Here is a 27,275-nt window from a genome sequence, read left to right as displayed (position 1 = left end):
CTCAGAACAAACCTGACTGCTAACACTTGTTTTATTTTCCATCTAGCGTTGTGCAACACTATGTAGTTATTCTGCACATTGTATTCAGATCTAACAGTGGCCTTGAGTGCTGCTATTACTGAGAACATGAATGTTACATGTAAGAATGTTTGCTGGCACCAAATTAGCCGTAAACCATTTTATTTTGTATCATCTTCATTCAAGTATAAAAGGAACAAAGACACTTCATTAGATTATATAAACATTTAATCACTACAAATATGAACACTTACAGAACAGGCTTGAACATAGAAATAAATAAAAATAACACATCAGCCAATGTATTCGACAAGCTGCTGGAGCTGTTCACAATTCTTCACAACCTCAGGTAAAGACAGCAGCGTCTGTGTGGAGAAGATACAAACATCCATTAAGTCAAACAGCCACAACACACACACAAACATGACACAAGGCCCAAAGTGAAAGAAAAGCAATTTAAACAGCATTTCTCACCTCTCTGACTTTACTGATCAATTTGCTGAGCATCTGAAGTTCGTTCTCACTCTTCTGCTGGTTGTTCTGATGGATCATTTGCTGTAAGAGAAGAAAACACACTGGATCACATCCTCACAAGACGGCGCCAAGATGCTGGCATGAAAACAATCTTGTGTTCTCTCACGACAATAAAGACGGGTGCTGGCATATAGTCAGGAATATAACTGCTGCTGTTTGTAATGAACACTCACATGTCTCTTTGCTCTTTCCAGTAGTTTCACTTTTGCCTGCTCCACCTCCTGAAGACTCAGCTTCAGTCTCTCCACCTGAGGATCAAACCAAAACATTAACAAAAAGAGTGTTCAACCTACAGTGTTTGCTCGGGATCAGGCTGCAAGTACTTTAGGATATATAGAATAATGCCTTCATAATTAATTAATGCACACAGTGGCATGAATGGCAGATGCTGTAAGTGACTATCATATGCACCTCTTTCAATAACTGGATCTTCTCTTCCATGAAGTGCGCTGGGTTGGCGGACGCCCCACCAGCTTTCCTCAACTCCTCACGCAGGAATTGAGACTCCACCTTCGACTGCTGGAGTGAGCGACGGAGCTCAACCACCTCCTTCCGCAATTCCTGTGAAATATGTCCAATAGAAAAAAGTTAACTGTCAGCTGTCTGTGTAATTTTCAGACACAACTTGGCGAGTGAAGGGTTCCTGAGTGCCTCACGTTATTGTCAGTCTTGTGTTTGTTTAGAATTTCCTGGACATCTTGTATTTCTACCGCTAACGTTGTCAGAGTTTTGTCATCCTGTGTAAAGAGAAACATGTTATTGTTATTTCAATACTTTTATCAGCTCAACAGGATCATTCCAATTAATCAACTGCCATTTTTTCCATCTTCGTTTGAGATCAAACATAAAGCCGACAATGGCAAACTGCACAGTGCTTCTTACCTGAGCTTTCTGCTGTAACGCCTGATTCCCTCTCTCAACCAGGATGTTCAGTCGACTGAGTTGATGTTGGAGCTCAGACACTTCAGTGATGTGTTTGCTGTTTGCAGCCTGCTGCTCCTCCTGCAGGCCAAAGCTGGTAAAATACAGTAAAACATATTGGATTTGAGATTAAGAACAAAACTCCTGTTTAAACATAACACCAATTCATTAAATAGGAAATCAAACTTGGCAATTCCAATTTTTGGCAGTTAATTTCCATTAGTTATATTACTAATCAAGCACAAAATGCCAAACACTCAAATGTGAGAATTGACCGTGCAGTACATTGATTTACTCAAAATATAATCAACAAATGAAAATATGGAGTTAATAATTCGTTAAATAAAAATAATTAGTTAGAAGAGTGTATCAGATTCCTATTTAAAACATTTCCTTTTCATTTCACTACCTCATAAATAGTTTACAGCACTTACATGGTGTTGTGCAGCTCCTCCAGCTCAGCATCTTTTCGCCCCTGCACCAGTTTCAAGGCGCTGATGAGCTCAGTGACGGTGCTGCCCAGGTCAGCCAGCAGCTCCGCCACGCTGCTCTGATCGTCCTCTTCTGGTTCAAACTCTACCACTGCCCTCAAACCCTTTTTAGGGGTGAAGGCTGAAATGCGGATGAAGGCGCTCTTCTCACTGAACAAAGCTTCATCATGTGGCTCAGGCACATCTGAGGGGAGGGAAGAGACAGTGAATTTAGATTTTCTCCACTGGCCACTGAATGAGGTTTAACTTTCTGAACTGGGATTTGGGTGAGTAATACATTTCTTCCTGGTTTAATTATGCCCATTGACCCATTCATACATTTGTGTTGGTTTTCAAAGCTGCTAGTTTTGTTCCAGGTAAAGTAAAAAACTAAACTAGAAGCTACGTGGCTACTGGCTGCTCTTATGAGAAATAAAATCCACAACAAGTTTCATTGTGATCTCTTGAACGCGCCTTAATAGCTAGAGCTGTTACATTTTCTAAAAAGTATGACTTGGACGTTGTACCTGGTTCAGGAAGCGTCTCTGATTTACCGTCTTCCTCCTTCTCATTCGTTAATGCGACCATGATGCTGTCGACAAACGAGCTGGAGGGGTGACGCCGCTCCGAGGGCTGGAGAGGTTGAAACTCTTTGTGCCCCTGTGCTTCAGATTTCTAAAAAAGTAAGACACATAATTCAGCATGAAAAATAAAGTTTTCTCAACAACACTGCAGCCAACACACTTACAATTCATGTCAACATTTCTTTCTGCTAGAAGTTTGACACCAAACTTTGAGAATTGATTCATTCTTCTCAGAAACAGAAGTTATTTAAAAGGCAACATCATAGTGTATGTTTAGAACAATTTCAACCCCCACATTGTTTTGAAAGTGGAAAAAAAATGGTTTCAAATTAATTTCAAGAATAGGGAAGTGGAAGGGTAATTTTGGCCATGCTTGTAACTGGGCACATATGGAAGTTGTGTGTTGCTGATCTCAAACGTTACCTTGTCATTGAGAGCTGCATGAAGCTCATTGGTCACACCGCGCAGTGTGTGATGCAGCAAAGTGATTTCAGTGACGGCCTGAGCCAGCTTCTCTCCGAGCTCCAGCTGGGTTGCACTGGCTCTGGATGCTGTGGTTTCCAGCTGCTCCTGCAGACTTCGGTTCTCAAGCCTTTATCACACACACACACACACACACACACACACAGATACGTAATCACTGATTATATAGACATTCGTTAAACATTGTCAGACAAAGCCGTGTTATCTATTAGAAGTAACTCCAGCTTTTCTTAAGTGTAAATATAGTTGCATGCACACAAAAATAATGAGGACTCTTAATCAAATACCCAAAAGCCATTACAGAGATTATATTTGACTTCCTCCTCACTTCCAAAACTTTAATAAAAAACTGTTTATAAGTGGATGTCTAACATCCAGCACAACATATGAACTATACTACATTCTGTTGGTACATAGTGCAAACACAGTGGATGATAATTGGATGCTCCTGCCAAAGCATCAACATTTCTCAGTAGAATATGGATAAACCAGCATATGAACAAAATAATTATAGGTTGAGCTTTATTATTAAATAACAGATGGGATGATGATGGATACTGTTGAGATCAACTTACTGAAGCTGACTATGTTCTGTCTTTAGGTCCTCACACTGGATGTTCCTCTCCCTGAGCGCCTGCAGGTTGGCCCGGAGCAGACGCTCACTTTCAACCACCTGCTCCCTTGCCAGCTCATTTTCCATCTGTAAGAACTGACACACACACACAAACAGAAAATAAAACCAGAGACCTACCATGAAGCAGACTGTAAGGACTGTTACTGTGTGCTCAAAGTTAGCTTATATCGTGAGTGATAATCAAGCATGTATATTATAAGAAATATGATATTATTGGGCATCCATGAGGAATGTTTGCTTTTCGCACATCCTGTGAATTCAGGCAAACCTCACTGGCACAATAGAAACAACAAACCTGAAACACCATATAAAGAAAACGGGAGAAGTATCTGTACCACAGAAACTTTCCAAGCCAAGAATCTGAACTGCACTACAAGGCCTATTCATTCTAGAGGCTAACCTCGTTCATCTCCCGCACGCCACCGAGTTGTGTGCAAACGTCCTGGAGCTGCTGGATCTGCAGTTTCTGAGACTGTGAGAGAGTCTGCAGCTGATCGAGCTGCCCCTCACTTTGAGCCAGAGCCTGACTCAACTCAGACACGCGCTCCTCCGACTGGTCCAGTGACGTCTCCAGCCTGAACACGGGCACAGATACAACACAGACATTAGCATTAGCACAGGCATTAGCTGCAGTAATTTCTGTTTGTAGCAGTATGGCAGGGAGGTTGCCTAGTGGTCCCTGTCCTCTGTCAGAATTCATGAAGTTGAAACGTTAGGAATGAGGATATCCCAATGACTATGCACACATAAATAAATAAATGTAAAAAGATATAAAGAAGTATGTGAAAAAGTTGTTTAAAGGAAGATCTAAATGTTTTTTTTGTCCCCACTGTCATTTTGCAAAAATTCAATTTCAACTATCAAGAGAAATTAGACGCTGGTTGTTTCAATCCTATTTAAAATTCTAGTCACCACTCACTCGTTTGCTTTGTCCGTGGCTTGCTGGATGTCCTTCCATGACTGCTGCAATCTGAAAAGCAACATTTTTGTCGGTGAGGTTTTTTGTTTATTCAATTTCACACACGATAATGTCCCAACATTCGCCTCCTTTTTTTTTTTATAAATTGGTGTTTTGTTGTGGAAATCATACTTTGTTGTCTCAGAAGCAAGCGCCTGCTCCAAGAAGGTGTGGGAGGCCAATGTTGAGGAAACCGTGGCAGACATTTCGGTCACCTTCCTCTCCAGCTGACCCCTCTCCTCGTCTCGCTCTGTGAGCTTCTGACGCAGAACACCCATCTCTGAAATGTAATGAAATGACGATGATTTTATTGCGTGATAGTGAAGAAAACTACTTAAATTTTTTTTAATTGTTTGAAAAGACAAAGAATAAATTGAACAAATCGTTTCAAACATAATTATTTTAGTTTTTACCCGAGGACAATATTGTCAACTGCAGATTTAAATCGCCGATCTCTTCCCTGGCAGTTTGGAGATTCCACTTTGTTTGGTTCAATTCTTCTTCGATCTGTTGAGTAAAATTTAAATTATCAACAAATTTGTTATGATTTGCAATCTCACACAAAATTGTGACATGGTTCAGGGACATAAACGTTTCCACTAATTTAGGAGTCTGACCTGCTCTCTCTCTTCAACAGCTTGGTCTCTTGCAGAACAGTGCTCGTCTCTCTCTCTCAACGCAGCTGCTGCCTTGTCGTTCAGCTTCAGAAGCATGGGAGCAGTTTTCTGCAGGAACCCTCTGACCGTGCAGAGCTAGAAGAAGACGACCACACAAAACCATCAGCACTGTCACCATTATTATATCTAAAATAATAAATAGAAGTACTTTGCTCTCATGTTGACGTAGAATACATTTTAGTTGTGAGGATAAATTAGAAGCACTAATCAATTCGGGTGAACAAAGCAGAAATATTTTTTCTTTTATCAACATATATCTATATATAAATTTCTCATATTATTTATAATTTTGAGACTCGCAACACAGAGTGTAAACGTGTTTTTTATTTAAATGATATACTGGACTTACTTCTTGTATCAAACTGGACTGCTCCTCCATGGTTTCAGACAAAAGATTAGAAGCTGAGCTCAGCGTTTCACTGTAGGCCTGGTTTAATGCAACCTGCATTAGAGGAGAGAGAAATATTTAATTAGACACATTATGAAGGACATTATGCTGAATAAAATCCACTGTGCTTTTTGTTCTTACCTGTTCTGGATAGGCCTCGTTGAGGGCAGCCAGGAGTTGGTGCTGTGACCCCAAACTCTTCTGAAGCTCTGACATTTCTGTTCCACAGTGTGTCCTGAGCTGTTCCATCGCACTGAAAGCCTGGAAACACGCAAACAAACACCTTATGGCACTAATTCACAAAAATTTGCCAAAATTCACTTTGGAAAATTTCGCCTAATAATTAATTTTTATATTAAACAAGAGCAGAAACTTCTTATTCCGCTACATAAATGTAACGTATTCAATAGTCTGTGATAATTACTTTCTTATTGTTCCACAACAAATACATGGAAAAGTTTTTGAAGTACTCAATTACAAATAGCCCCATGATAATTAACAGATGATCTACTGTCCCTACCGCCTCTTTGGCTGTGAAGGCGTCTTCCATCTTTGTCCTCATTTCATTTCTTTGGTGAAGAGCATCTTTGAGCTTCTGCATCATTCGCGTTTGTGTCTCCTTTGTATTCTCCAATAGAGCCTTCATATTACCATACTAAACCACACAGGAGAAACAAACATCATCTACATTTCAAGCACGTGAACATGTTGCCTTAGAGGAGTGTACACATGCTGTCACATAATTGCTGGATGGATAATTACACAAACACTTTGCGGTCGATGTCGTGTGAGAAAGACATGTTTACTTACATGTACAGTGAGGCTTTGGTGGTCCTCTCTAACTTCATATTCAATTTCCTTCATGTTAGAGAGAGCAGCATCCGTGTCACTAGTGAGAGAAGCCTGTTGGGTAAAACACATGTAAATGTCAATAAAATACAAAAGATAGAAAATTTGCCTTAACATACGTTTTCCACATGTGAATTAACTAAATCATTGAACATCATTTTGCACAGATTATTTACAGCTGTAGGATGTCCTGTGTGTCGTGTCTCACCATGGTCACCCTCGTGCCCTGCATCCACTGGATAAGGCTCTGCAGAGAACTTCCATCCAGCTCCAAATCACCAATCCTGCTCAGAGCCTCCATATAAAGATCTCGGTACATTGAAGTCTGTATAGAATAGGGAAAAGCAATTCTTGAAAATTAAGATTGAGATTCTGTAATACATAAACTAAAAAAATCTGCCCCAACTTTACATTTTTCAGATCTCTCACAGTCAGCTGTCAGATGTGTCTTTACCTGACTGAGTTCAGTGTGGTCTGTCTGCACCAGTTTCTCTCTGAGCTCTGAAGGTGCAGGACCTGCAGAAGAACATGTCTGTGCTCGGGCTGCAGTCAACTGCTGCACCAGGGCCTCCACCATGATCATGCTAGACCGTAGCCTCTGCTCTAGCTCCTCTCTAGGGAAGCACTCAAGGCTCCCTGGAGGTAAACTGGGATTAAATCAATAGGAAGAGTGAGGCAGACAGAGAAACACAGAAAGAAGAATTAGTCATGTCATAATCAGAAATCACCTAAGGTTTGTTAAAAAATGAATTTACAGACAACACTTACTTCCACAGGAGAGGGTCAGTAAGAGTGCAGGAATCAGCCACAGTGAATTCTCTCTTTCTCTCAAACTGGCCAGATGTGTTGATGCTGTGGTCCACTAGTTCCACAGCAGTGGTGCCCACACAAATACTATGGGATTCTGCAGGAGCAGTTCTTGCTGATGGGACTGTGGCGGCAGCAGGAGGTAGAGCAGATGCAGAGACACCAGCTGGGCCCATCTTTCCAGATGCGAACATGAGGAACTCTGCCATCTGCCGGAGCTGCTGCTGCAGGGGACCATCAGCAATGAACGGGTATTCCAGCCTTTCTGCTTCAGACTGAGGTATGGCACAAGAGTTCACACTCGCACCCTTTTCAGGCTCAGGGACAGGGCCTGACTGGGTATTGCAACCCAGTACTGTAGAGTTGAACAGTGGACGTGACATGGGGCTCTGTAAATGCTCTGCCCATAACCCAGAGGGGTCACCGATAACAGGAGCCATCAGGCTCTTTTCACCATCGAGAACTGAGTCTTCTGCTAAATAATTATCTAAAGCACGATCAGTACGAGTATTACATGTAGAAATTCTCCTAACAACAGGACTGAGGATTCCAAACTTCAGAGCTGATGCTAATGAGGGACACTGTGACAGAGCTTTCAAAATGCCTGGGATATTGTCAGCGTGAAGTTGTTCAGCAGAATTATAAAGGGCATGTCCATTTTCAGATGAGCCAAGGGCACTGTCTTTTGCCTCGCTGGGTTCAGGCGCTCCACTCTTTGAATGCACTTGAGAGACGATCTCCAGATGCTGCTGCACCTCCACTGGAGTGGGACCCTCTGCTGAAGCCACAGATTTGTTGCAGTCAGAAGACTCTGTTTGTTGGAGCATTGAAGGCAACGCACTGTCCTCGGGTTGTATTGAGTGCTTCGATGTTTCTTGGAATTGACAGTTGGATTCATTATCCAACTGATTTAACGACGTGTTAATCAGAGAAGATGTGTGGAAAACTGGTGGGTGATCTAAAACAACGTCATCATTTCCCTCAGGACAGTTTAGTAGCTCATAGTCAGCTTGGATTTGATCCTGTGACACAGAAGCAAGGGCAGTGTTGTCATCCAGGGGTTGGCAGATCACAGCATGGTGATCAGACAGAGAGATAGTCTTCTCAGACAATGAGGTGCCATTGGAAGGTTCTACCCCTTCAACAACTTTGAAGACTGAGCCAAAGGCAGCATCCTCTTCTCCTTCAGTCTTGCTATCCGCTGCCACCACGCTTGACTGTTTAACTTCATCAATTTCATTAGTGCTGCATGACAATGGTTCCTTGGCAGTGGAAAGGTTTCCAATTGAAGTTGATGAAGAACTTTCATCACAACAGTATGGGTGATCTAAATGATCGTTGTCGTTTTGCACATCATAGTCACCAGCTAAAATGCTTTGATTCATGCTATCACTGTATGACAAAGTGCTGGTAACCGTTGGAAGAGGAATAGTCTCATTTATAAGGTTGGTACCATCTAAAAGTTCTATCTCTCCTCCACTGCAGTTAAAGGATTTGAAGGTTACATCACTTAGTTTAGTTCCCTTAGTCTCAAAGACAGTGGGTGTGACAGGAACACCATGTACACTGCTAGAGTTGGGAGGATCAACTTGACACAGTTGGCCACAGTCAGAGACGTTAGAGGAATTTAAACTGTCGTCTTGTGAAGATTCATCAAGCTGTGCCTGGGGCAGAGGAATTGTCTCATCATGTTGTCTGGTGACATCTGCAGCTTCCACCTCACCTCCATCACGGGCGTCTCTCTCTCCACTGCACTCATTAGGTGAAACTACTGAATCGTGTGTGGCATCTTCATCCTCCAGGCTCCCAGAGGCCAGAGCAGTGTTGTCGACTTCATAAAAGGATGCTGCAGCTGCTTCGGCATCAACTGAAGAAGCATCTAACATCTCCACATAGTAGTAGGGATGCTCAGTGTGGTCACTGCATGACTCAACAATCATACTGTCAGATATGACTGTATCTTCTGTTGCAGTGATGGATGTATCCTGGTCATAAGGCAAAATAATGCTCTGCTCTGCACACACTGAGGAGCCCAAAATCTCCACCTCACCCCCGGGACAGATGAAGGATTTAAACGAGACATCTCCGAGTCCCCAAGCGGCTTCAGGAGAACACTCATAGAGGGGGACCTCATCCTGTTCAATCAAATTGATAGAAAATGTAAGAAAATGCTGCAAAAAGAAACACTGAAACCATGAGAGTATTTCTAAATATTCTAATAAACACACTTTTATCGTTTTCACTGTGTCAGCACTTGATTTCCGTCTCGATGACGGAGTTGACAGGTGCAGCATCTCGTTGTCCAAACTTCGCAAAGGGGTACGTTCTCCATTTTTACTGGAGGGCTATAATTCAGAAAAAGAAAAGTTTGAATCAAACAAGCTCAGTTTGCTCATTAATAATTCCAAGCTGTATTCTTTGCACGAGTGTAAATGTCTTACCAAGCCTTCCCCAGTGGACTTCCTGGAGGACATGTCTCTGTATCGGTACAACTGCAAACACATTACACTATTAAACATGCTGTAGAAATAGATGAATGGACACTGAGACAGTTAATACAAAGAAATCATATAAACATGAATGAGCCAGCTCGGAAGCGAAGTGACATTAGGCTGCGTTTACAGGAAGTTACACAGAAACACGTCTCAACAATGTGAGCAAGGACGTAAGTTAGCATAACACTAGCTGCGATAACAAACTTGTGTCAACGACAGTCGTTAGCTAACGTTAGCTCCATTAAGCTAGCTAATTTACGAGCCTTTACACAAGTCCAACTATTGTTTCTTCAGCTGTGTAAACGTACATTACCTCTCAGGAGCCCACAGGATGTTTTTAAACCAGCGCTATAAACGTGAACAGGAAAAATAAATCTGCGTAGAACGACAGTCAACCGCGTCTCGTTCAAAACACAAATGTCAACTCTCCTATTGGTGCGTTTCTCTTCTTCGGCTGTTTTGTGGCGCAGTGGGTGCATAAGGACCTCACTGGGGCTCAATATTGCCCCCTACAGTACACTGATGTCGTAACTCAATATTGGTAGAGCTGGGCAATAAAACAATAACCAATATAATAAATGTCTTTTTTTATCACCCATAAACTTTTACTTTTTAACATTGTAGTTTTAATTAAAACCTTGTATCATTTTATTGCTTTTTGAATTTAGATTTATGTATTTTATATATCATGCCTGAGCACCATCGAAAAGGAGGGTTTCACCTCAATGTGTCCCGAGGTTTTAGGAGGATATTGCTTATAGATTAGGCAAACACAGTCAGGAGGTTTAACACATCCTTCATTTGAATGTTATACTTCAGATTAGTGAAATCTTTTGCTGTCTATCAAGTGGTTCTCATTCTCTGCTTATAGAAAGACTTCAAAACCACAACCTTCACCCAGATAAATTGAACCGACATGCTTGATTTTTTTTCATTACAAGGTTTAACCTGAATATATAAATAACAATTTGAATCACTGTGCCTCCTTCAGTTTGTGCACAGCAGAGTTGTGAACAAAGGCGATCAGGGCTGTTAAAGTCTGGTGCAGTATTTATTGAAGTCAGTTCTGTATGACTCTGGCTGTGTGTTCGTGGTCATTGTCTCATGCTGCAGAACAAATAGACCGATCAGACATCTCTACGATGGTATTGTCTAACAGATAAGATTACAAACATATAAAGAGCCTTAAAAAAACGTGTTTCATATTCAAAACCCTTGTTGCTCGGTATTAAAATACATATTTGAGTCCAGCTCAAGACAATAAGGCTTTACTTGAAGTTACAAAACAAAATTGTAGCAATTTGGATTAATGAATTACTCATGGTATGTTGAGTTCTACCTGTAAGGATTAAAAGATGGGAAATAAAGTCCACTCATTCATTCATGATCAGTTTATTTGTCACAAGGGGCAGAAAAAGAAATAAAAAGGAAATTATACATTAAAAGCGTTAAAATAATCTATAATCTAAAATAATCTACCTATAACAGATAAAATGAACCTTCCTTGTCTTTCATCTGTCCGATTGTAATACATCTCTAATCACACAACAGAAATATCTATTCATCAGTAGAGAAACATTTGAGAAGCTTGTTCCTCCATGAAAACAGACTCTATCCAGCTCTAGCGTTTTCACTTGGTTTCTTCTGTGATGGCATTCTGGTGCTCGACATATCGGACCTGCAGCACCTCAGCAAAGCCCCGACCAAACCAGCAGGTGACGTCGGCCGTGTCCAGGGCGAAGAAGAAGAGCCGGTCCCTGCAGCGATTCCGCATGTAGATTGACCGCGGGTCCGCTGACAGCACTCCTCTGATGGCGGCAGCAGCCTCCTCGACACTGTGCAGGAACTTGAACCTGGGTCTGACACCATCAATGGGTCCTGTGTGGCACATACATTTGATTTGTTTTCAATGATGAATGACTGTTTTTCGGAATTATCAATGTCACAACAGCACCCTCTTGTGGAGAGAAGGAAAACATCGCCTTTATCTTGAAGGAGAGACTCAGCCAATCTGTGTTATTCTTGTATTAAACAGAATGTACAGTAGACAAAGGTAAAGATGTAGTAGACTGCTGCATGAGGGAATAGGCAACACTCTGCACTGCAACTACTTTTACTTTACATAGTTAAAATATATTCGAAAGCAAGTTCTTATTCACTTTCAGTACATTTCTGTCGTTTTATTTGTATTTTTATTACTGGAGTAAATGTTCGAGTACTTCTTCCACCACTGTGTACTATATGAGCATCTTACCTGACACATCAGAGGTGAGGAATTCAGCAAGCTCCTTCTCGGCACGAGGAGTGAAGCGTACCTCCAGACTGGAAACAGGAGGCGCTCTGATCCAATCAGCGATGGTGCTGTAGACCTCCTCTCCGTAGCAGGGACGGTCGTCCACTGTCGACTCTGGAGCCTTTTTTACTGGAGAGTCTGACACTTGCTCCTCGCTTTGGCAGAAATCATCTTGGATCACAAAGGCCTTGACCTCCTCCAGCACTCGGTGCAGAGAAGACTGAGAGCTGACTGGAGATGAATCTGTTAAAGGAACATCAGCTTCACGCTTGTCTTCTGAGACTTGATGCTCCACGTCACAATCGGCTCTTTCACCTCTCAGGTCTGACTGAGTGTCAGTATCTGGGGTGTTGGGGAGGTTAGAGATGTTGGACTCCTCATCACTGGAGGCATCTGATTGGTGTGTGCTCAGGTCATTAGGCTCCTTGTGAGTCCTGGTCTGTGGGGAGTCATAAGCTGGGATGTAGGGTTTGATGTCCAGGACCGGGGTGCCTGCAATCATGTCGATGTCTGACAGATGTATTGTGTCACCTAGAAAATGAAAGGCAGGAATGCATGTGTTACTATAGAGAAGAATTATTACCTCTACCAAGGAAATACACTTTTCTTTGCTATTCGGCTGTTAGCAGGATTACACAAAAACTACTGAGGCGATTTTATTGAAACTTTCTGGGAAAATGGGGTTTAATACATGAATTAATCTCTGAGAATTCAGAAACTATTTAAAAGCACCCTATCTCTTCTTGGTTTTTCGGATCATGCCCCGCTCTCCACAACATTTCATGTAAATCGGTTAAAATATTTTTGTGTGATATTAGAAAGACACAAACGCAGATGAAAACATAAAGTCCTTGGCGGAGGTAACAAGACTAAGTACATCTATGTTGCCCAGAATTTAGAGTTTAGTGTGAAAATATATTAACATCCTGCCCAGACTGTACATTTACTCTCACAGAACACACAAACACATATAAAGCTGTTTAATGTTTGAATTTATTTAATAAGACAGAGCTGATGTTACTCACCTACAATTTTATCGAGTGTGGCCAGAGTCAGACCCAAGGCGTTGGGTCGATGAGGGCTGCGTGTGGAGTACACACCAACTCTCCGACCGTTCAGTCTGGGAGGCTTCACTTTGGCTTTGTTACTCAGGTGTCCATTTTTGTGAAAGAGAAAAATGATCCTGTCGACACAGAAAATACAGAGATGACCACAAAATATACACAAAATCTAAATGTGTACAGATGGTGTTCTGCTGAAGTGAGTCATTCTAAAAAAACAGAGAATTGGACAAATCGTCAGTCTCATCCGATCGCACTCACTGCAGCAATCACTGAATAATCAAACACGTTGAATTTCAATGCCTATAAAACAGCCTCAGTCTCACACGGCTTCATACGCCCACACAGTCGAGAAACAGAGATGATTCAGTGAAACAAGAACAACTCATGATACACAAACACAGTTTAACACTTTTTACCTCAAACTTTACTACAGTAACATTACAAAACTCAGATGTCACTCAGAAGAACTCACCTGTCCGTCAACAGTCCCCTTAAATTCAATCGAGGCCACACCAAACATGCAAAATTCATAAATATCAGTCCCCTACATATTCCTGATATGTTTCTACAAGATTCACACATAGATCCCTGGGACAATGATGGAAATGTGGGAAAACATCCCATCTCACAATGATCCGCCCCTTTATCCAGCTCCCTGCCAAACTGTAATGGACAGTTTCTTGGCCCATGTTCCATTGTTCAACCAAGTGGAAATCCATTTCGCAGTTTGTCGTGCTGACAGACCAACAAACTAACCAATACCTCCCATGAATGGATGCTTTTCTAAACACTTCACCACTTCCAACCACTCTATGTGTAACTCACCCTATTGAACAGACAGTCAATTATTTTGGAGATCACACCGGCACAATACTGAGACATGAGACTGAAGAATACTGATTAATTACAAAGGTAATAAAGCTATTTTGGGGGGGTTGGGGGCAGCGAGACCCCATGGACTGAACCGTGAAAGTTACAGACTTTAACTATAAAACCTGCAGGACACCAACATGTATGTGACGTACCAGACATGAGAGTACTGCTCCAGGCCGAGCAGAGCGTGCTCCGGGTTGTTGAAGACACTCGGCTGGATGCGCAGCTCAGCGCGCGAGGGGCCACAGATGGTGGGCTGCCTGGGGGTCCCGTTCTTCACAGAGAAACAGGAGCTGATGTAACCGATCGGGGCCGTCTGGATGATTCCTGTATAGGTGAGAATAGTGTGTTGGTTTGGAACATTAATAAAACAGTAATAACACAAAAGGCACACAGTGGTTGGTTTCATATGTTTTTGTTTGTCAGCAGAATTACGCAAAAATGTTGATGTAAGATGTTGTATTTGTCCAGAAAGAATCCATTTCATTTCTATGTGGATCCAGATCAGGGGACGGATCCAGGAATTTCTCTCAGGGATTAATTAATGGATCTTGGATGAAAAAAGATCCGGCAGATTTAGGGGACAGACATTTATGAGTGTGAACAATGTGGTGCAGATCCAACTGCTATCTGACTCTAGTAGATTCAAATGTGGTTTCATTGTTGGGCCTGGGTTACTCTCTACTTCACCGTTTGCACATCCCTTAGTGCTACAAGTTACATATATCACTTCTGCATTAATTTGATTTGGTATATTTGAATGTCTTATTTACCAAAGAAGTGATTAATGGTATTTATACTTGAGATAATGTATTTAAGTGCTGCAGGCCAGCCGTGATTTGGTAGTGAATTGTTTTGTTTTTTTTACATTTAAGTTACTAATCAGAAAATAACCTACGATGTTAATAACAAGTTGTAGTTCTTTTTAAGTACTAGAGCAGGAAGAGGCTTGTATTGCTTATGCAGTGGTTGTTTCACTTCACAGCAGTGATCACCTTGTTCTAACGCAGGAGGTGGAGCTGCAGGTGGAGCTGGAGCTGCTGGTGGAGGTGGTGTCAGCTCTTTCCCTGCTTCACCGAGTCCCGCCTTGGACACTGCAGAGTAAACGGCATTCAGCTGTTTGCGATGGGCTCGAGTAGCGCTGTCCAACATCTGCCTGGAGGACAGAAGACAGCACAACATGTGTAGTAACGTAAAGAGAAGCAGGAATAGAGATGTCGTTACACTTTGTTCCGGTGCGAGCTGAACCTCAGGTTCCTCGTCTCCTTCCTCATCACAGAAACCTGCAGCTTCAGTTTCTGGACCTTCTCGCAGCAGCAGTCACACACAGGAGCCATGTTTACTGACGTCACACTAGTTTAACTCTCTTAAATAACAGTAAGCTTAGATCGAGCTGCTGCTGCTAAACACGCACACACACACAGAACATCCGCCCGTCCAACCATACACGTGGGAGTTCCTCGATGCGGAAGTACACGTTGGATTTTAATGGTGGGCCAACCAGCAGCGTTTCACGTGACGGACGTGTGAGTGACAGCAAGGAGATACTTTACTATCCCTTGATCTCATCACGTGTTTCTAGCAGATCAGTGCAACATACATGTGCTGCTTCACAAAAGTCGCACATGTATGTTGAAGGCGTCATTTTACATGTCCTGTCGCTGCAGCCCACTGCGCGTTTTCTATCAGCAGGGGGCAGCCGAGAGTCGCTTCAGTTACCTTTTTTTAAAGAAAGCTTTATTTATAAATACAGAACAAACATTAGCAACAACATAGTCACTGGGGGATGTAAATATTATATTTATTTACTATATTGTTCTTGAGTAGTTCAATCTGCTCTGACGTTAATGCATTGTTGTAGATAGACAGGTTAAAAGAACTCACATCTTTACATGTATCAACATTAAAATGTTGCTCATGTGCTAAATCATCAAAAATAAAGACCGATGAGTAATATCATCTGCAGTTACTGATAATACCAGCAATAATAATACTAGTAGTACTTTTATTTTTATAACATGTCATCATTTTATTTATATATTGCCGTTTAATTTGTCATCTTTCACTCAAGTACATAGAATATGGACTTACATTCTAACAGCACAACAGGCAGATGCAACACTGATGAAAAGGCCTACATGTGAAAACGCGTTCACAAGATTTAATATTTGCAAAAGGAAGGCAAAGTGGCACAATCACAGAAGAGTGAAAAATCAATCTACAATTGATAGATATTTGTCTTATTTACAGATAAAACTGACATTAAGATTATGTAAGCAGTGTTACTTTTCAAATAAAAGCAGGTTATTTTTGCTGTTGACTTAATGCAAAGCACAAACCAAGAATAAATAATGGATACAGGTTTGATTTAAATTCATACATTCTTTTTTTCAAATAAGCAATGCATCTGCTCAGCATGTTTGTTCTCTTCAACCAACAGGCTGCACACCAACCAAAACAATACTCAGGTGCACACTGACAAGGAGGGAAGGAATCTGGCTTTATTTGTCCTGAACTCAGACAAAAGTATCTTTTTACAAATTAGAATAATTTCCTGGGAGATATTCTGGGGGAGGTTGAGAGGACAACGTTGGAATGGAGAACATTTTGTCTTGTTCAGGTATGATGATCGACGGTGGCTCAGTCAAATCTAAAAAACAAAAAAGGTTGGCAGACAGTGCATGGTTAATATTCATAGAAAGAGTAAAGTTGGAGACAGAAAGCATAAAGTCTTAAACTGTTCCAAAGGATTGTTTGTGCTCATACCTTCATCAGCTGTTTTGTCTTGCAATAGGGAGAGGTCTTCCTCCTCATCTGGGCCCAAGTCTTCAATCAGCTCAAAGGCGCCTCTGTCTCGTGCCTCTGTGCAGAGGGTCTCTACCTGGGGGGGAGCTGGAACTGGGACTTGGGACAGAGCTGGGACTGGAACAGCATCTGGAGCTTGCAGAAGGACCAAAGGGGCAGGAACTGAGAGAGAAAGAAGTGCTTGACTCTGGTAAACTGGTGCTGGAGAAGTCAGAAGAGGAGCATAGAGAGAGGTCAGGACAGGCTCCAGGACTTGGGTGGAGGCAGGGGTGGCAGGGACAGACTCTGGTTGTGACTCTGGTTTGTCCCCGCCTGCAGTGAGGGTCAGAGAGCCTGGTGTTTGCTCTGAGACAACCCCCACAGATACAGGCACTACCGCCTTTACTGCAGGAGCCTCCAGAGCAGATGCTGCCTCGTTCTCACTGACAGGTATCTCCAGCATGGGCTCACTCTTCCTGGGCCTCCCTCTCCTTTTTGTGCCGCTCTTCTCATCAGCCCGCGATCTTTTCCTCTGCCTCTCCTCTCTGAAAGAGCACAATAAATGTGATCAAGCCCGACAACAGTGGACATCGATACAGCTCTGTGTGATACTTTACAAAAGCTAATAGTACAAAGTCCTTGACCTGGATCTGGGGTGTCAACAGAAACACCAAAGCAACCTTTGGTTTCCTCTTGCTCCATATTCAATATAAACCAGACAAGTGATAAGCAGCTGGGTTTGCTGATAATTCACTGTGCTCTGTAAAGCACAGTGTTATTATGGGAGTTGTGTTAATAAGCCTGATTAACATGATTAAAACTTCTGTTTCTGTTGCACTGAAACATTCATCAAGTGTCACTACACTGAAGTTCTTATATTTGTGGGTTTGTAGATTTTTTCATTGCTGAACCAAAGAGTCCAAATGAGCAGAGCTGCCAATTTAGCTCACTTCACTCATAATGACTGCTCGTTCTTTATAAATTTACCCCAAAACCCACTGGTTAGTCTCCTTCTCTTCAGCCTCGGCCTTCCTCTTTCTGAGCAGATCCCTGTCCCGCAATCGGCGGCGGATTCCTCCTATAAAAAAACAGCCAAAGAGCAAAGAGACCATGTAGACAAGTGAAGAGTGAAATCCAAGACACAGCAAGAAGTATTTGTAATTTGTGCCTGGCTAATGAAAGTGGCTGGTGACATATAAAGATCAGGATTATAGAAGTTTCTTTCCAAATACATAAAACACTTGATTGTAAAATACAATAGCAAAGATTAAACTTGTCTCTCTTTCTAGTGAATAGCTCAGGTAGTGTTCTATATCCAAAAGTAATATATACTATGTTGTGAGTCGAATTTCCACTGTGGAAATAAGTAAAGGACTAATTTGAAAAGAAGAGCAGACATTTTAATTGTTACATGGGTCGTCATTTGTATTTTTACCTTCTGTCTCTTGTTTCTCCTGCTGCAACGTCTCCTCCATTCTTAGTCCCACTATGAATGAATTCAAACTCACGGAAGGCGGGCAGAGCGCAGAGAAGATGTCAGAATAACTTCTGACTGTTTTCTATTCCCACCCCTTAATGAATTATCTGGTTAACCATTACCAAAGTGTTGGGAGAGTTCCTGCAGCTTTGCTCTTATCATATTTGTAAAGCTGGAGGAGTTGGCACAACACTGATGGAGGACGGCAAAAAAAAAGACTGGAGCAGGTTGAGTAAGGGCGGTGTGTGATATGGATAAAATACTAAATGTTTGTGGTTATAGAAGAGACCTATACAGGTGTTTAGACTGCTGCCCATAATGCAAAGCAGAAAAAACAAAAAGTGTGTGTGAAATGTGAATGTGTGTAAAAAAACTGGATAATTAAAGGAACTTTTCTGTTTGGGTTATTTGTAAAATGTTGCTGTTGCAATTTGGACATTTATTAAACTTGGTAATTTGACAAACAAAATGTTGGCGCCTGAAAAACAGACAGAGATAAATTACCATCTTGATATGATAAAATTCTAAAGCCCTAAGTGTTGCTTTTTTTTCCAAGATGCTAAATGTGTCTTATTTTGTGTTAAACAACGATGTTGAAAAAAGCCACAAAGCAAGAGATCCTGTCTTCAACTCCAGCATTAGGGCATACCAATCTTATCTCCCAGATGGAGAGCCTCTCGGTTAGGGTGTGTTCTCAATCTTCTCACAGCACATTGGGCGCTGATGTGTGTGTTTGAGCGACTCAGTGAAAGAAGCCATCCAGCAGGGTAAATAACACTCAGCTGCCAATTGCCTCCAGCACTGTTGGGGAAATGTTGAGTGTCCCTTGTTAAATTCACTCCCTGCTGCATTGAAGGAGCCTCAACACAATCCACACATGACCTTATGCAATTACAGTGCGAGAGCGGTAAATATATGGTTGTGTGTTTCATATAATGTATATTTCATGGTTGGAAAAAGGTCGCAGTGGGAAATATGCACACACAAAGAAACACATCTTGTAAGATCTCACTCTGCAAAGTATCTCAAATGTTCTCCAGCTCCAGATTTAGTCATATTCAAATTCAAACTACCCACGAACATCTCCATCCATCACCAGGACCGTCGATTGACCTCCAGCTAAGATCACAGGCTGAACCCGGGGAAACTCCTCTGTTGATAAAAGTTCAGCAGACACAAGAAAGGACTGAGTTCTGCATATGCTGGGTTATCAGAACACACTGTATTTTACAAAGAAACTGAAGTTGGAGAAATACCAAAGTAGATATCACAGTGCCATCTCCTGGTGTCCCCTCTAAACTACCAACCTCTGATATTAAACAGTGCAAAGACAATATACAGTACATTTAAAATGCACAAGGCAAAAGATGGAGTATTTGGATAATATGCTGTTGATGGCTGATAAAGTGGTTGCACACTATTTTCAGCTGGATTCAATGCGTATGTCACTCTAATCTTCACGTTATTGAGCTTAAAGATAAGTATATAATTTGAAAAGGAGTCAAAAATGTCTTTGGTGATTTGTCGCCCGGGGCAGAATCAACGGTTAGCAGTCAACTTCTGCTCCAGGGCTCTGGTGTCTCAGGAAGTAAAGGGGGTTGGGGGTGGAGGGGTACCCAGCCCAACCATATGCATACACAATGGTCTCTTTACAGCAAACCAAATACACCCCTTCTGGCAATGTGTCCACATGGTCCACTGCAACGAAATATGTAACACATTCAACACAACACAAGAAAGTTGATGCATTTTGTCAGTTTATTGAACACAATTCTCACAGCGTTCATTTCCTATTATGAAAGAAAATACATTTTGTTGTGGGAGGGCAACAGGTTCGAAAAACATACAGGAATTATCATTTTCTTGATACAATACCTACAGTGAATTATCAACAAAGGCAAAATGAAGTGTGCAGTGTTTTCAAGCTGTGGAACTTAGTTACGAGGCAGCTGAGTTCCTCGTGTGACCGACTTTTATTTTTTTTATTTTCGACGAATAAAAAAATGGTCAGAATGCTACTTAGCGTAAAATGCACACATGCCTCGGTTTCGTGAAGACGATCGGACAAACGGCCCCTGTCTCCCGCTTCTCATCGTACAGTAGTTTCCTCACAGAAATGAATTGCACCACAGCTCTGTTTCGGGGCAGCGTCATGTTTTGTGACTGCAATGGCCCTGTGGAGGGCGATGGGCGGATCTGGACGCAGATGGCGCTGTTGGGCGTATATTTTGTTTCAGTCCCGTTTCCCTCCATGGTTGTCTCTCCTCTCTCCGACTAACTTAGCGCTTGGCTCAGTTCATTATACAGCCCTATATTCTCCCTCCATTAGGGCATCTCTGCCTTTGGACTGAAGATCCCAGCGAAACCCAGGAGAGAAAAGTTTCACTTGCACGGGGACGAGATGGACATGAACAAGAGGATCCACTTGGAGCTAAGAAACAGGACACCGTCTGATGTGAGTCGTGCTTTTTTTAAAGAAACCAGCCCTTAGTTTTCGGGGCTAGCCTCTCGCTAGCTAGCTTGCTACTTTTTTCTGCTTTGCGAGTGACCTGTGTGGCTAACGCAATGGTGACCACATGGGCTTCGCGGTGGTGTTTCTCCCCCGTACTGGGGCGGAAAGCAGTCGCACAACAAGCTTAACCCTCCACACTGGTTCGGACTGGGCGTAGAGGAGAAAAGCGAGATTCAATCGTTACTTTGAAGCGGCGATCCCCCCTCTCAGCTCGCTGGTCTTATCGCAGTGCTTTAACCCTGCTCGCTCCGCGGTGCACACACACAATTCAGCTCCACCGTCGGAGCACAATCCGTAAACTTATTTCTTTTCTTTTTTTTACGCCGCTTGTGTTAGCACATTTGCATCCTGCGCCGCGTTTGGCATTCACAGAGCGGTACCTTTTACACAGACCCTTGGAAGCCATGTTTGCTGCTAGCATAACTGCTCAGACGAGGGCTGCTTGCTCTTTATTCCACAATGCACTTTACAACTTCGAGGCGTTTGTAAGAGAACAGCCGGTTTTTGTGTGGCGGGGTCCACGGCCGGTCGCCGATCACGGGTCGTGTCGTGAAATTTCCACGGAGCACGTTAATATCAGAACGGCCACAATCAGCAGCGACAACAAAAAACACACACACACACACACAGTGACTTGCTTCACGAGTCATCCATACCTTGACCACTTCTTCATACCAAAGCCCGTTTACATTTCTGCACAAATGCGAGCAGGCGGTCAACTATTCACGTAATAGCGATTTGTTTTAAAAGCCATGTTTAAGCTGTTGCTTGGCTTTTTTTTTTAGAAAAGGGGAGTGTGCGGCGGTAAACCCCCCGAAAATAGCCTCCACATTCCCGCAGCAGCCACGTTTACGGCTCGTACCCGCGCGTTAACGCCGGTGGTAAAATCACACTTTTTAAATGAAGTCTGGCGAGTGGGACTCATTCAGACACCAGCCTCCCAACTTCGTGTTTTTGTTCCCGCCATATTGGCCCCGTCGCTAAACGGGGTCGCAGAAAACAAAATGTGCCGAGGAAATCACTCAAAACCCCGCAAACCACCATTCTGTCTTTAAATACATGTCGGTAAAGATCGACTCGGTGCTTGGAGCTAAAACGGCTCGACTTGTCGCCCGGCGGCCTTCGGCCGCATCAGGCTGCCTGAATGGCACAGAGATCCGGTGCACCGCGCTTCGTGCGTGGGCAGGGGAAAACTCGACGCTCGGTGTTTCCCCTGGACCCGAGCACGAAATAAAACGACTTCCACACGGATATATTAATTCAGCACAGTGCATTAAACGACCGTTACACGTTCTAAACATCACTTTTCGCAATGGAAGGTGTTCGGAGAGCTGCATACTGTTTCTCGGGGATCGCCATGTTGTCATTCTGTCGTCTTTGAAGCTCTGGGAGAAAGGAACCGTCTCCATCTTTGTTTTTTTTTTTGCACTAAAATTTCCGCTCTCGACACATTTCCTTCGACCTGAACTCGACGTAGTTACCCCGAGACAAACTGGCAATATCGGCCGTTCGCTCGACGACGACGGGATATTCCACTTCCCCCATGAAAAGCGGGTCTAACGGCGAAAAGATTGCGCTTCACCAAAGGGTGTATTCGCACTCCTTTCCGCTGCTACTGGCTAATGGCGGCGGGCACACGGAGCCGTGCAGCTGCTCCTCTACCGCACGGCAGCGTTTAAAAGGGGGCAATGGCTAGCCTGTAGCGAGCTAGCTCACAAAAATCATTGCATTTGTCATTAGTGGCTGCAGCAGCAGGTCATGAGGAAGCTGCCGCTGCCGCTTTGCTCGTCCTTGATTCAAACGAATCAACGTGGTCACTGTCGTCCCCGGTTAAACGAAGCCCTCTGTGTTTCTACACGGACACGTTTCCTCCATGTCGGTGTTTTACTGCTGAAATCGTGAATCTTTGACGTTTGACAACAACTTTTTTTTCGCAGCCTTGTTTTTCGTCCCTGCACCGAATTGCGCAACCGGTGTTAGCGTTAAGAGTCTGATAGAAACTCCGCCTTCAGACTTGTTTTACTAATGTTTAACAAAAATAAAATAACCTTTACTCGCTTTGCACAACAACAACAAACCCCAATTAAAGACACTTTGCTCCTGTTGTTTGCCAACTTATTCCCTGAGTTCTTTTACTTTGAAAACATGTGCCACACACAGGATCTAATACATATTTTGTATTATTATGAATTTACAGTGTTTTGGAGGTAATGGCCATCATCCAATAACAAGTTTTATAAAAAAGTATAAAAGAAGGGATATTATATTTTTAATGTGATGTTATACTAAGGGCTATTATTCTATATTCCAGGTACGAGAACTCGTCCTCGACAATTGTCGATCACCTGAAGGGAAAATCGAGGGCCTCACATCCGAGTTTGTCAACCTGGAGTTCCTCAGTTTGATAAATGTCGGCTTAATGTCAGTGTCCAACCTGCCTAAACTAGGAAAACTCAAAAAGGTAAAAAAAATCCATCTATATTTCACACAATGCAAAAGTTCAAACGAGGAAATAAATCGGTGTTTTCTAAAACAATCTCTTCCTGTGATCTTTCCCTCAGCTGGAGTTGAGCGACAACAGAATCAGCGGCGGCCTCGATGTTTTAGCAGAGAAACTTCCCAACCTCACACATCTAAACCTGAGCGGCAACAAATTGAAAGACATCAGCACATTGGAACCATTGGTATGCTCTCCAGTCTCGTTATTCCTCACTCACAGGAAACACACACACACCACACGCAGGCCATCTGAGTGTGTACAGCATGTTCACACTATGTGTTTAGTGGGTTCAGACATTGTGCTTTTTGTTACTTTATCTTGTGTTAATGTACCTAATTAAGACTAAGCGTTTGAGACATAATCTTGTGATGCACACAGCTGTACTATTGTAAATGAGATTACTCGTCATTGCTTGTCTTGCTTAACAACAGTTACTTTCTCTATATTTAGATATAACACTCAATTGTCTCTGTATTTAAAAAGGATGATAATCATAATTTGGATAGAACATGAACAAAATATACAGGAGAAGTGTCATAAACATTCTTCTACTTAGGGGTGGAAGATTAGGGGATTTAGATGTTTTTGCACAAACATTTGAAAATAAAAGCACCTTTTAGTCAAAGTAAGCAGATGCGAAGTCAAGTTTTTGTCTAACAAGTACACGAGAAATCAAGATAGTTCATGTCATAGATTGAAACCACAGAGATGTAATACTCACTGATGGGCAGCACTGTCTGCAGCTCAGTATAAATGGTCTGCTGTAACATATCACCCAACCTTTTATGCACTGTGCACATAACAGCATCTAATATCATTAACTCAAGACACATCCTCACTTCGCATCTCTGCATTTAATCAACAGAAAAAACTGGCCAACCTGAAGAGTTTGGACCTGTTCAACTGTGAAGTCACAAACCTGAACGACTACAGGGACAGCGTGTTCAAGCTGCTGCCCCAGCTCACCTACCTGGATGGGTACGACATGGAAGACAGGGAAGCCTCCGACTCTGACGGAGAGGTGGACGGCGATGGCGTAGATGATAGTGAAAATGAAGGTGAGAGGATCAGTTTGAGCCAAGAGCTGCTGAAATGTTAAAACTTATTGCGGTTTTAATGACAATGCTGCCAATCATATTTTAACCACAGCTTGGCTGCTTGCCCCACCGCAAACATGTAATATCTGTTTGTATGATTTGGTCGACACATTCTTTGTTCTGTCTGTGGTTGACTTATTCTTTTTATATTGCAGAGGGAGAAGAGGAGGAAGATGAGGATGGAGAGGAGGAGACCTTTGATGAGGAAAGTGGAGAGGAGGAAAGCGGAGAGGAGGTAGAAGGAGAAGAGGATGATGAGGAGGTCAGCGGCGAAGATGAGGTAAAAAAGAAAAAACTCAGTTCAAATATTTGGACTTTGGATGTGTTATTTCTAGTTTTAACTTGTTGAATTATTTTTTACCAAGGAGGAAGACGTAGCTCAGGATGGAGAAGTAGATGATGAGGAAGACGATGATGATGACGATGAAGACGGTATGTACCATCTCCTTAAAGAACAACTATACACCTAGTCTTGGCGTGACCAGGGGGGCTGTACCACATTATCAGCTCTCTGTCGGAATCGGCCAATATTCGCCTTTTTGGTTATTTGCGGTTTGTTAACTACCCAGCTGCAGATTCTGAGAGAATCCAACAGATGGCACTATAACCAGTCATAGCAGACATTAAAGGTTCAGTGTGTAGAATCTAGTGGCATCTAGCAGTGAAGTTGCAGATGGCAACCCGTTGGATACCGCACACTAAAGAATGTAGCTACATACAGTTTAATAAATCAAAAAGAAATATTTAGCAAAATCTAAAATAATTTCTTAAATATCTAGTTAACATATACTCCAGATTGGCCAAAACATTAAACCATCTGAGGGTTGACTTTATTATGTCCGTACATCGGCACCTGTAATGAGGTGGGATTCTGATATGCACGGGGAGTAAAGGCTGGCCTGTTTGGTAAAGTACATGATGGTCGGGGTCAGAACACACAGTGCATCCCAGCTGTAGACCAGTCAGATTAACCAAGCTGATTCCTGTACACCATCCAAAGTGTGAGCCTGTGAGGGACCCCCCTGAACCATGGAGCAATGGAAGGTGGCTCAGGCTGAGGAAACATGTTTTTCTTTTACCTCACGTGAAGGTTTTGGGGCCTGACCATCCTTGTTTTAGGGAGATGAAGATGGCAGAGGTGATGTGATGGTGATGCTCTGGGCAGTGTTCTGCAGGGAAACCTTAGCATTCATACTGTGGGATTTTACTTTTCACTCAAACCGAAAACATTGTTGTAGATATGGTCGGCATCGATATTGCCAGATTGCAGCAGCAACATCTTTCAACCCTGCTGCACTGCAAACCTGTTCAGAGATGGATGAGAGGCACGGTGAGGAGTTCAAGGTGTTGACATTGAAGTTCCTCAGACCTCAATCTGATCGAGTAACTGTGGGATGTGCTGGAAAAACAAGTCCAATCTGCGGAGGCCAAACTTTGTGCTCCAGATTCTAATGTCTCTGTGCCTGATAGTACGGGGCTCTTTCTGACGTCTTATGGAGTCGAGGTCCTCACAGTATTAGCCAGGCGGTTTGAAAGCTGTGGCTGATCGTGTATCTGACGCTGTTTATTTTGAGCCTCTAATCGTGTAACGTTATGACCTGAAGGGACAGCGACCACCACGGTGGACATTCAGTAACACTGCAAACAATCCTCAAGTCCAGCTGATCGTGTGGCAGTTCCTTGACTTGAATTGTTTTGTTGTTGAGGAAGTTAAGATCTAATCGAGAAATTCAGTTTGATAATTTATTTTTGCCCAAAACTCCAGCTGAATTCTTTTGTGGACAGTAGCTTGGACATATAACTCTTTAAAATATGTCAGCTTGGTTTTAAGAGAAATTGTGCTGTTTAGTTTGCTTCTAGCATTTTAGGAACCCAGCCAATTCCCCCCCCCCCCGAATGATAATTCAGTGCTGTGATCTTGACGCTACCTTACACCTGTTTCTCTTTGTTGTTTTTGTTTACCTCCAGAAGCAGAAGCTGCCAAAGGTGAGAAGAGAAAGCGAGACCCAGAGGACGAGGACGATGACGACGATGACGAGGACGACGATTAAGACGAGCAAAGCTGAAAACGAGAGCCTACCGAGTTACCCTTCCTCCCTCACAAACCCGAACGTCCGCCCTCTTACAACTCGCACCGCCTTTGTAATCCACGTCGACCCCCCCCCCCCCCCCCCCCCAGCTCTGAGCTCTTTTAATGGGGCAAGACTGTACCGGATGGGTGGGCCGAGTGGAGCTGCCCCACCCTCAACCTCCCTCTCCTCTGTCTGTTTTCTTCTTCTTTTTTTTTTTTGCCTCCCCAAATGGAACTGAGAGCCACCCAACACCCTCCACCTCACCGCCCCATGGCCCCCAGAGGTTCTCAGGCAGCCCACCACTCAGCATTCCACAATTTCACTGTCGATCCCTCTTTATGTATTCCCGTGTGAGAACTTTGGGACTGGTATCTAGTTTTGGGTCTGTGCTTTTAATATTTTGTTGGATGAATTATTTGTTTTCTTGTTGGGTTCATTTTTTCTCATTTTTTTTGTCTTTTATTATTATTTTTTCTGTTCCTTATTTTTCCCAATAAAATTATTGCTATAGCAGCTGTGCAACCAGCGAGCCATGATTTTTAGTGTGGCCGCCTGTTGCACAAATCAAGGTTGTAGCTACATTTTTACTTTCTGTATGACAAAAAAAACAACTTTGTAAATAAAATGTTAACATTTTGTGCTTTTCTCTGCTGCTGCCTTGCTTTTGTCATGTCCCAAAATAACGTAACGGGATGAAAGATTTCAGCCCCCCTGCTGATAAGCTCTGTGCTCTCCACCGTGATGGCAGCCGTATAATACAATCCACAGTCTAGTTTTAAAGGTTA

At 42.7% G+C, this 27,275-nt stretch overlaps 4 protein-coding genes across 6 annotated transcripts; 1 reads left to right on the top strand and 3 right to left on the bottom strand.

Moving 5' to 3' along the window:
* Nucleotides 1-228: 228 nt before the first annotated feature.
* spag5 (sperm associated antigen 5) lies at nt 229-10,260 on the bottom strand. Of its 2 annotated transcripts, none has more exons than XM_053419246.1 (25): nt 10,132-10,260; nt 9,765-9,815; nt 9,552-9,668; nt 7,285-9,458; nt 6,971-7,163; nt 6,725-6,841; nt 6,478-6,570; nt 6,188-6,322; nt 5,809-5,928; nt 5,629-5,721; nt 5,220-5,354; nt 5,016-5,109; nt 4,735-4,882; nt 4,564-4,614; nt 4,045-4,219; nt 3,586-3,719; nt 2,951-3,119; nt 2,471-2,618; nt 1,908-2,148; nt 1,435-1,567; nt 1,209-1,289; nt 964-1,113; nt 726-800; nt 493-573; nt 229-383 (listed from the first exon to the last, which is right to left on the bottom strand). In XM_053419246.1, exons 2-25 carry the CDS (start codon nt 9,795-9,797, stop codon nt 312-314), a joined length of 4,962 nt encoding a protein of 1,653 aa, XP_053275221.1. In that variant the 5' UTR covers nt 9,798-9,815; nt 10,132-10,260; the 3' UTR covers nt 229-311. The 2 variants fall into 2 exon arrangements, with proteins under 2 accessions (XP_053275221.1, XP_053275222.1); XM_053419247.1 differs by having other exon boundaries at nt 10,127-10,213.
* A 934-nt stretch (nt 10,261-11,194) lies between these two features.
* trmo (tRNA methyltransferase O) lies at nt 11,195-15,715 on the bottom strand. Its single transcript, XM_053418478.1, has 6 exons — nt 15,297-15,715; nt 15,044-15,204; nt 14,201-14,375; nt 13,137-13,294; nt 12,073-12,642; nt 11,195-11,696 (listed from the first exon to the last, which is right to left on the bottom strand). The coding sequence occupies exons 1-6, from the start codon at nt 15,383-15,385 to the stop codon at nt 11,449-11,451; spliced, it is 1,401 nt and encodes a 466-aa protein (XP_053274453.1). The 5' UTR covers nt 15,386-15,715; the 3' UTR covers nt 11,195-11,448.
* An 816-nt stretch (nt 15,716-16,531) lies between these two features.
* hemgn (hemogen) lies at nt 16,532-18,443 on the bottom strand. 2 transcript variants are annotated; one of them, XM_053419682.1, is made up of 4 exons: nt 18,268-18,443; nt 17,832-17,910; nt 16,815-17,377; nt 16,532-16,698 (listed from the first exon to the last, which is right to left on the bottom strand). In XM_053419682.1, exons 1-4 carry the CDS (start codon nt 18,305-18,307, stop codon nt 16,583-16,585), a joined length of 798 nt encoding a protein of 265 aa, XP_053275657.1. In that variant the 5' UTR covers nt 18,308-18,443; the 3' UTR covers nt 16,532-16,582. The 2 variants fall into 2 exon arrangements, with proteins under 2 accessions (XP_053275657.1, XP_053275656.1); XM_053419681.1 differs by having other exon boundaries at nt 17,820-17,910; nt 18,268-18,441.
* Nucleotides 18,444-20,529: 2,086 nt separating this feature from the next.
* anp32b (acidic (leucine-rich) nuclear phosphoprotein 32 family, member B) lies at nt 20,530-26,602 on the top strand. Its single transcript, XM_053419683.1, has 7 exons — nt 20,530-20,764; nt 23,133-23,282; nt 23,383-23,505; nt 24,187-24,379; nt 24,574-24,698; nt 24,784-24,850; nt 26,387-26,602. The coding sequence occupies exons 1-7, from the start codon at nt 20,711-20,713 to the stop codon at nt 26,467-26,469; spliced, it is 795 nt and encodes a 264-aa protein (XP_053275658.1). The 5' UTR covers nt 20,530-20,710; the 3' UTR covers nt 26,470-26,602.
* The last annotated feature ends 673 nt before the right edge of the window (nt 26,603-27,275 follow it).

This window comes from Pleuronectes platessa, chromosome 3 (assembly GCF_947347685.1).
Source record: "Pleuronectes platessa chromosome 3, fPlePla1.1, whole genome shotgun sequence".
Lineage (NCBI taxonomy): Eukaryota > Metazoa > Chordata > Actinopteri > Pleuronectiformes > Pleuronectidae > Pleuronectes > Pleuronectes platessa.
The sequence above is the reverse complement of the archived record's forward strand: the minus strand, read 5'-3'. Positions and strand labels throughout refer to the sequence as shown.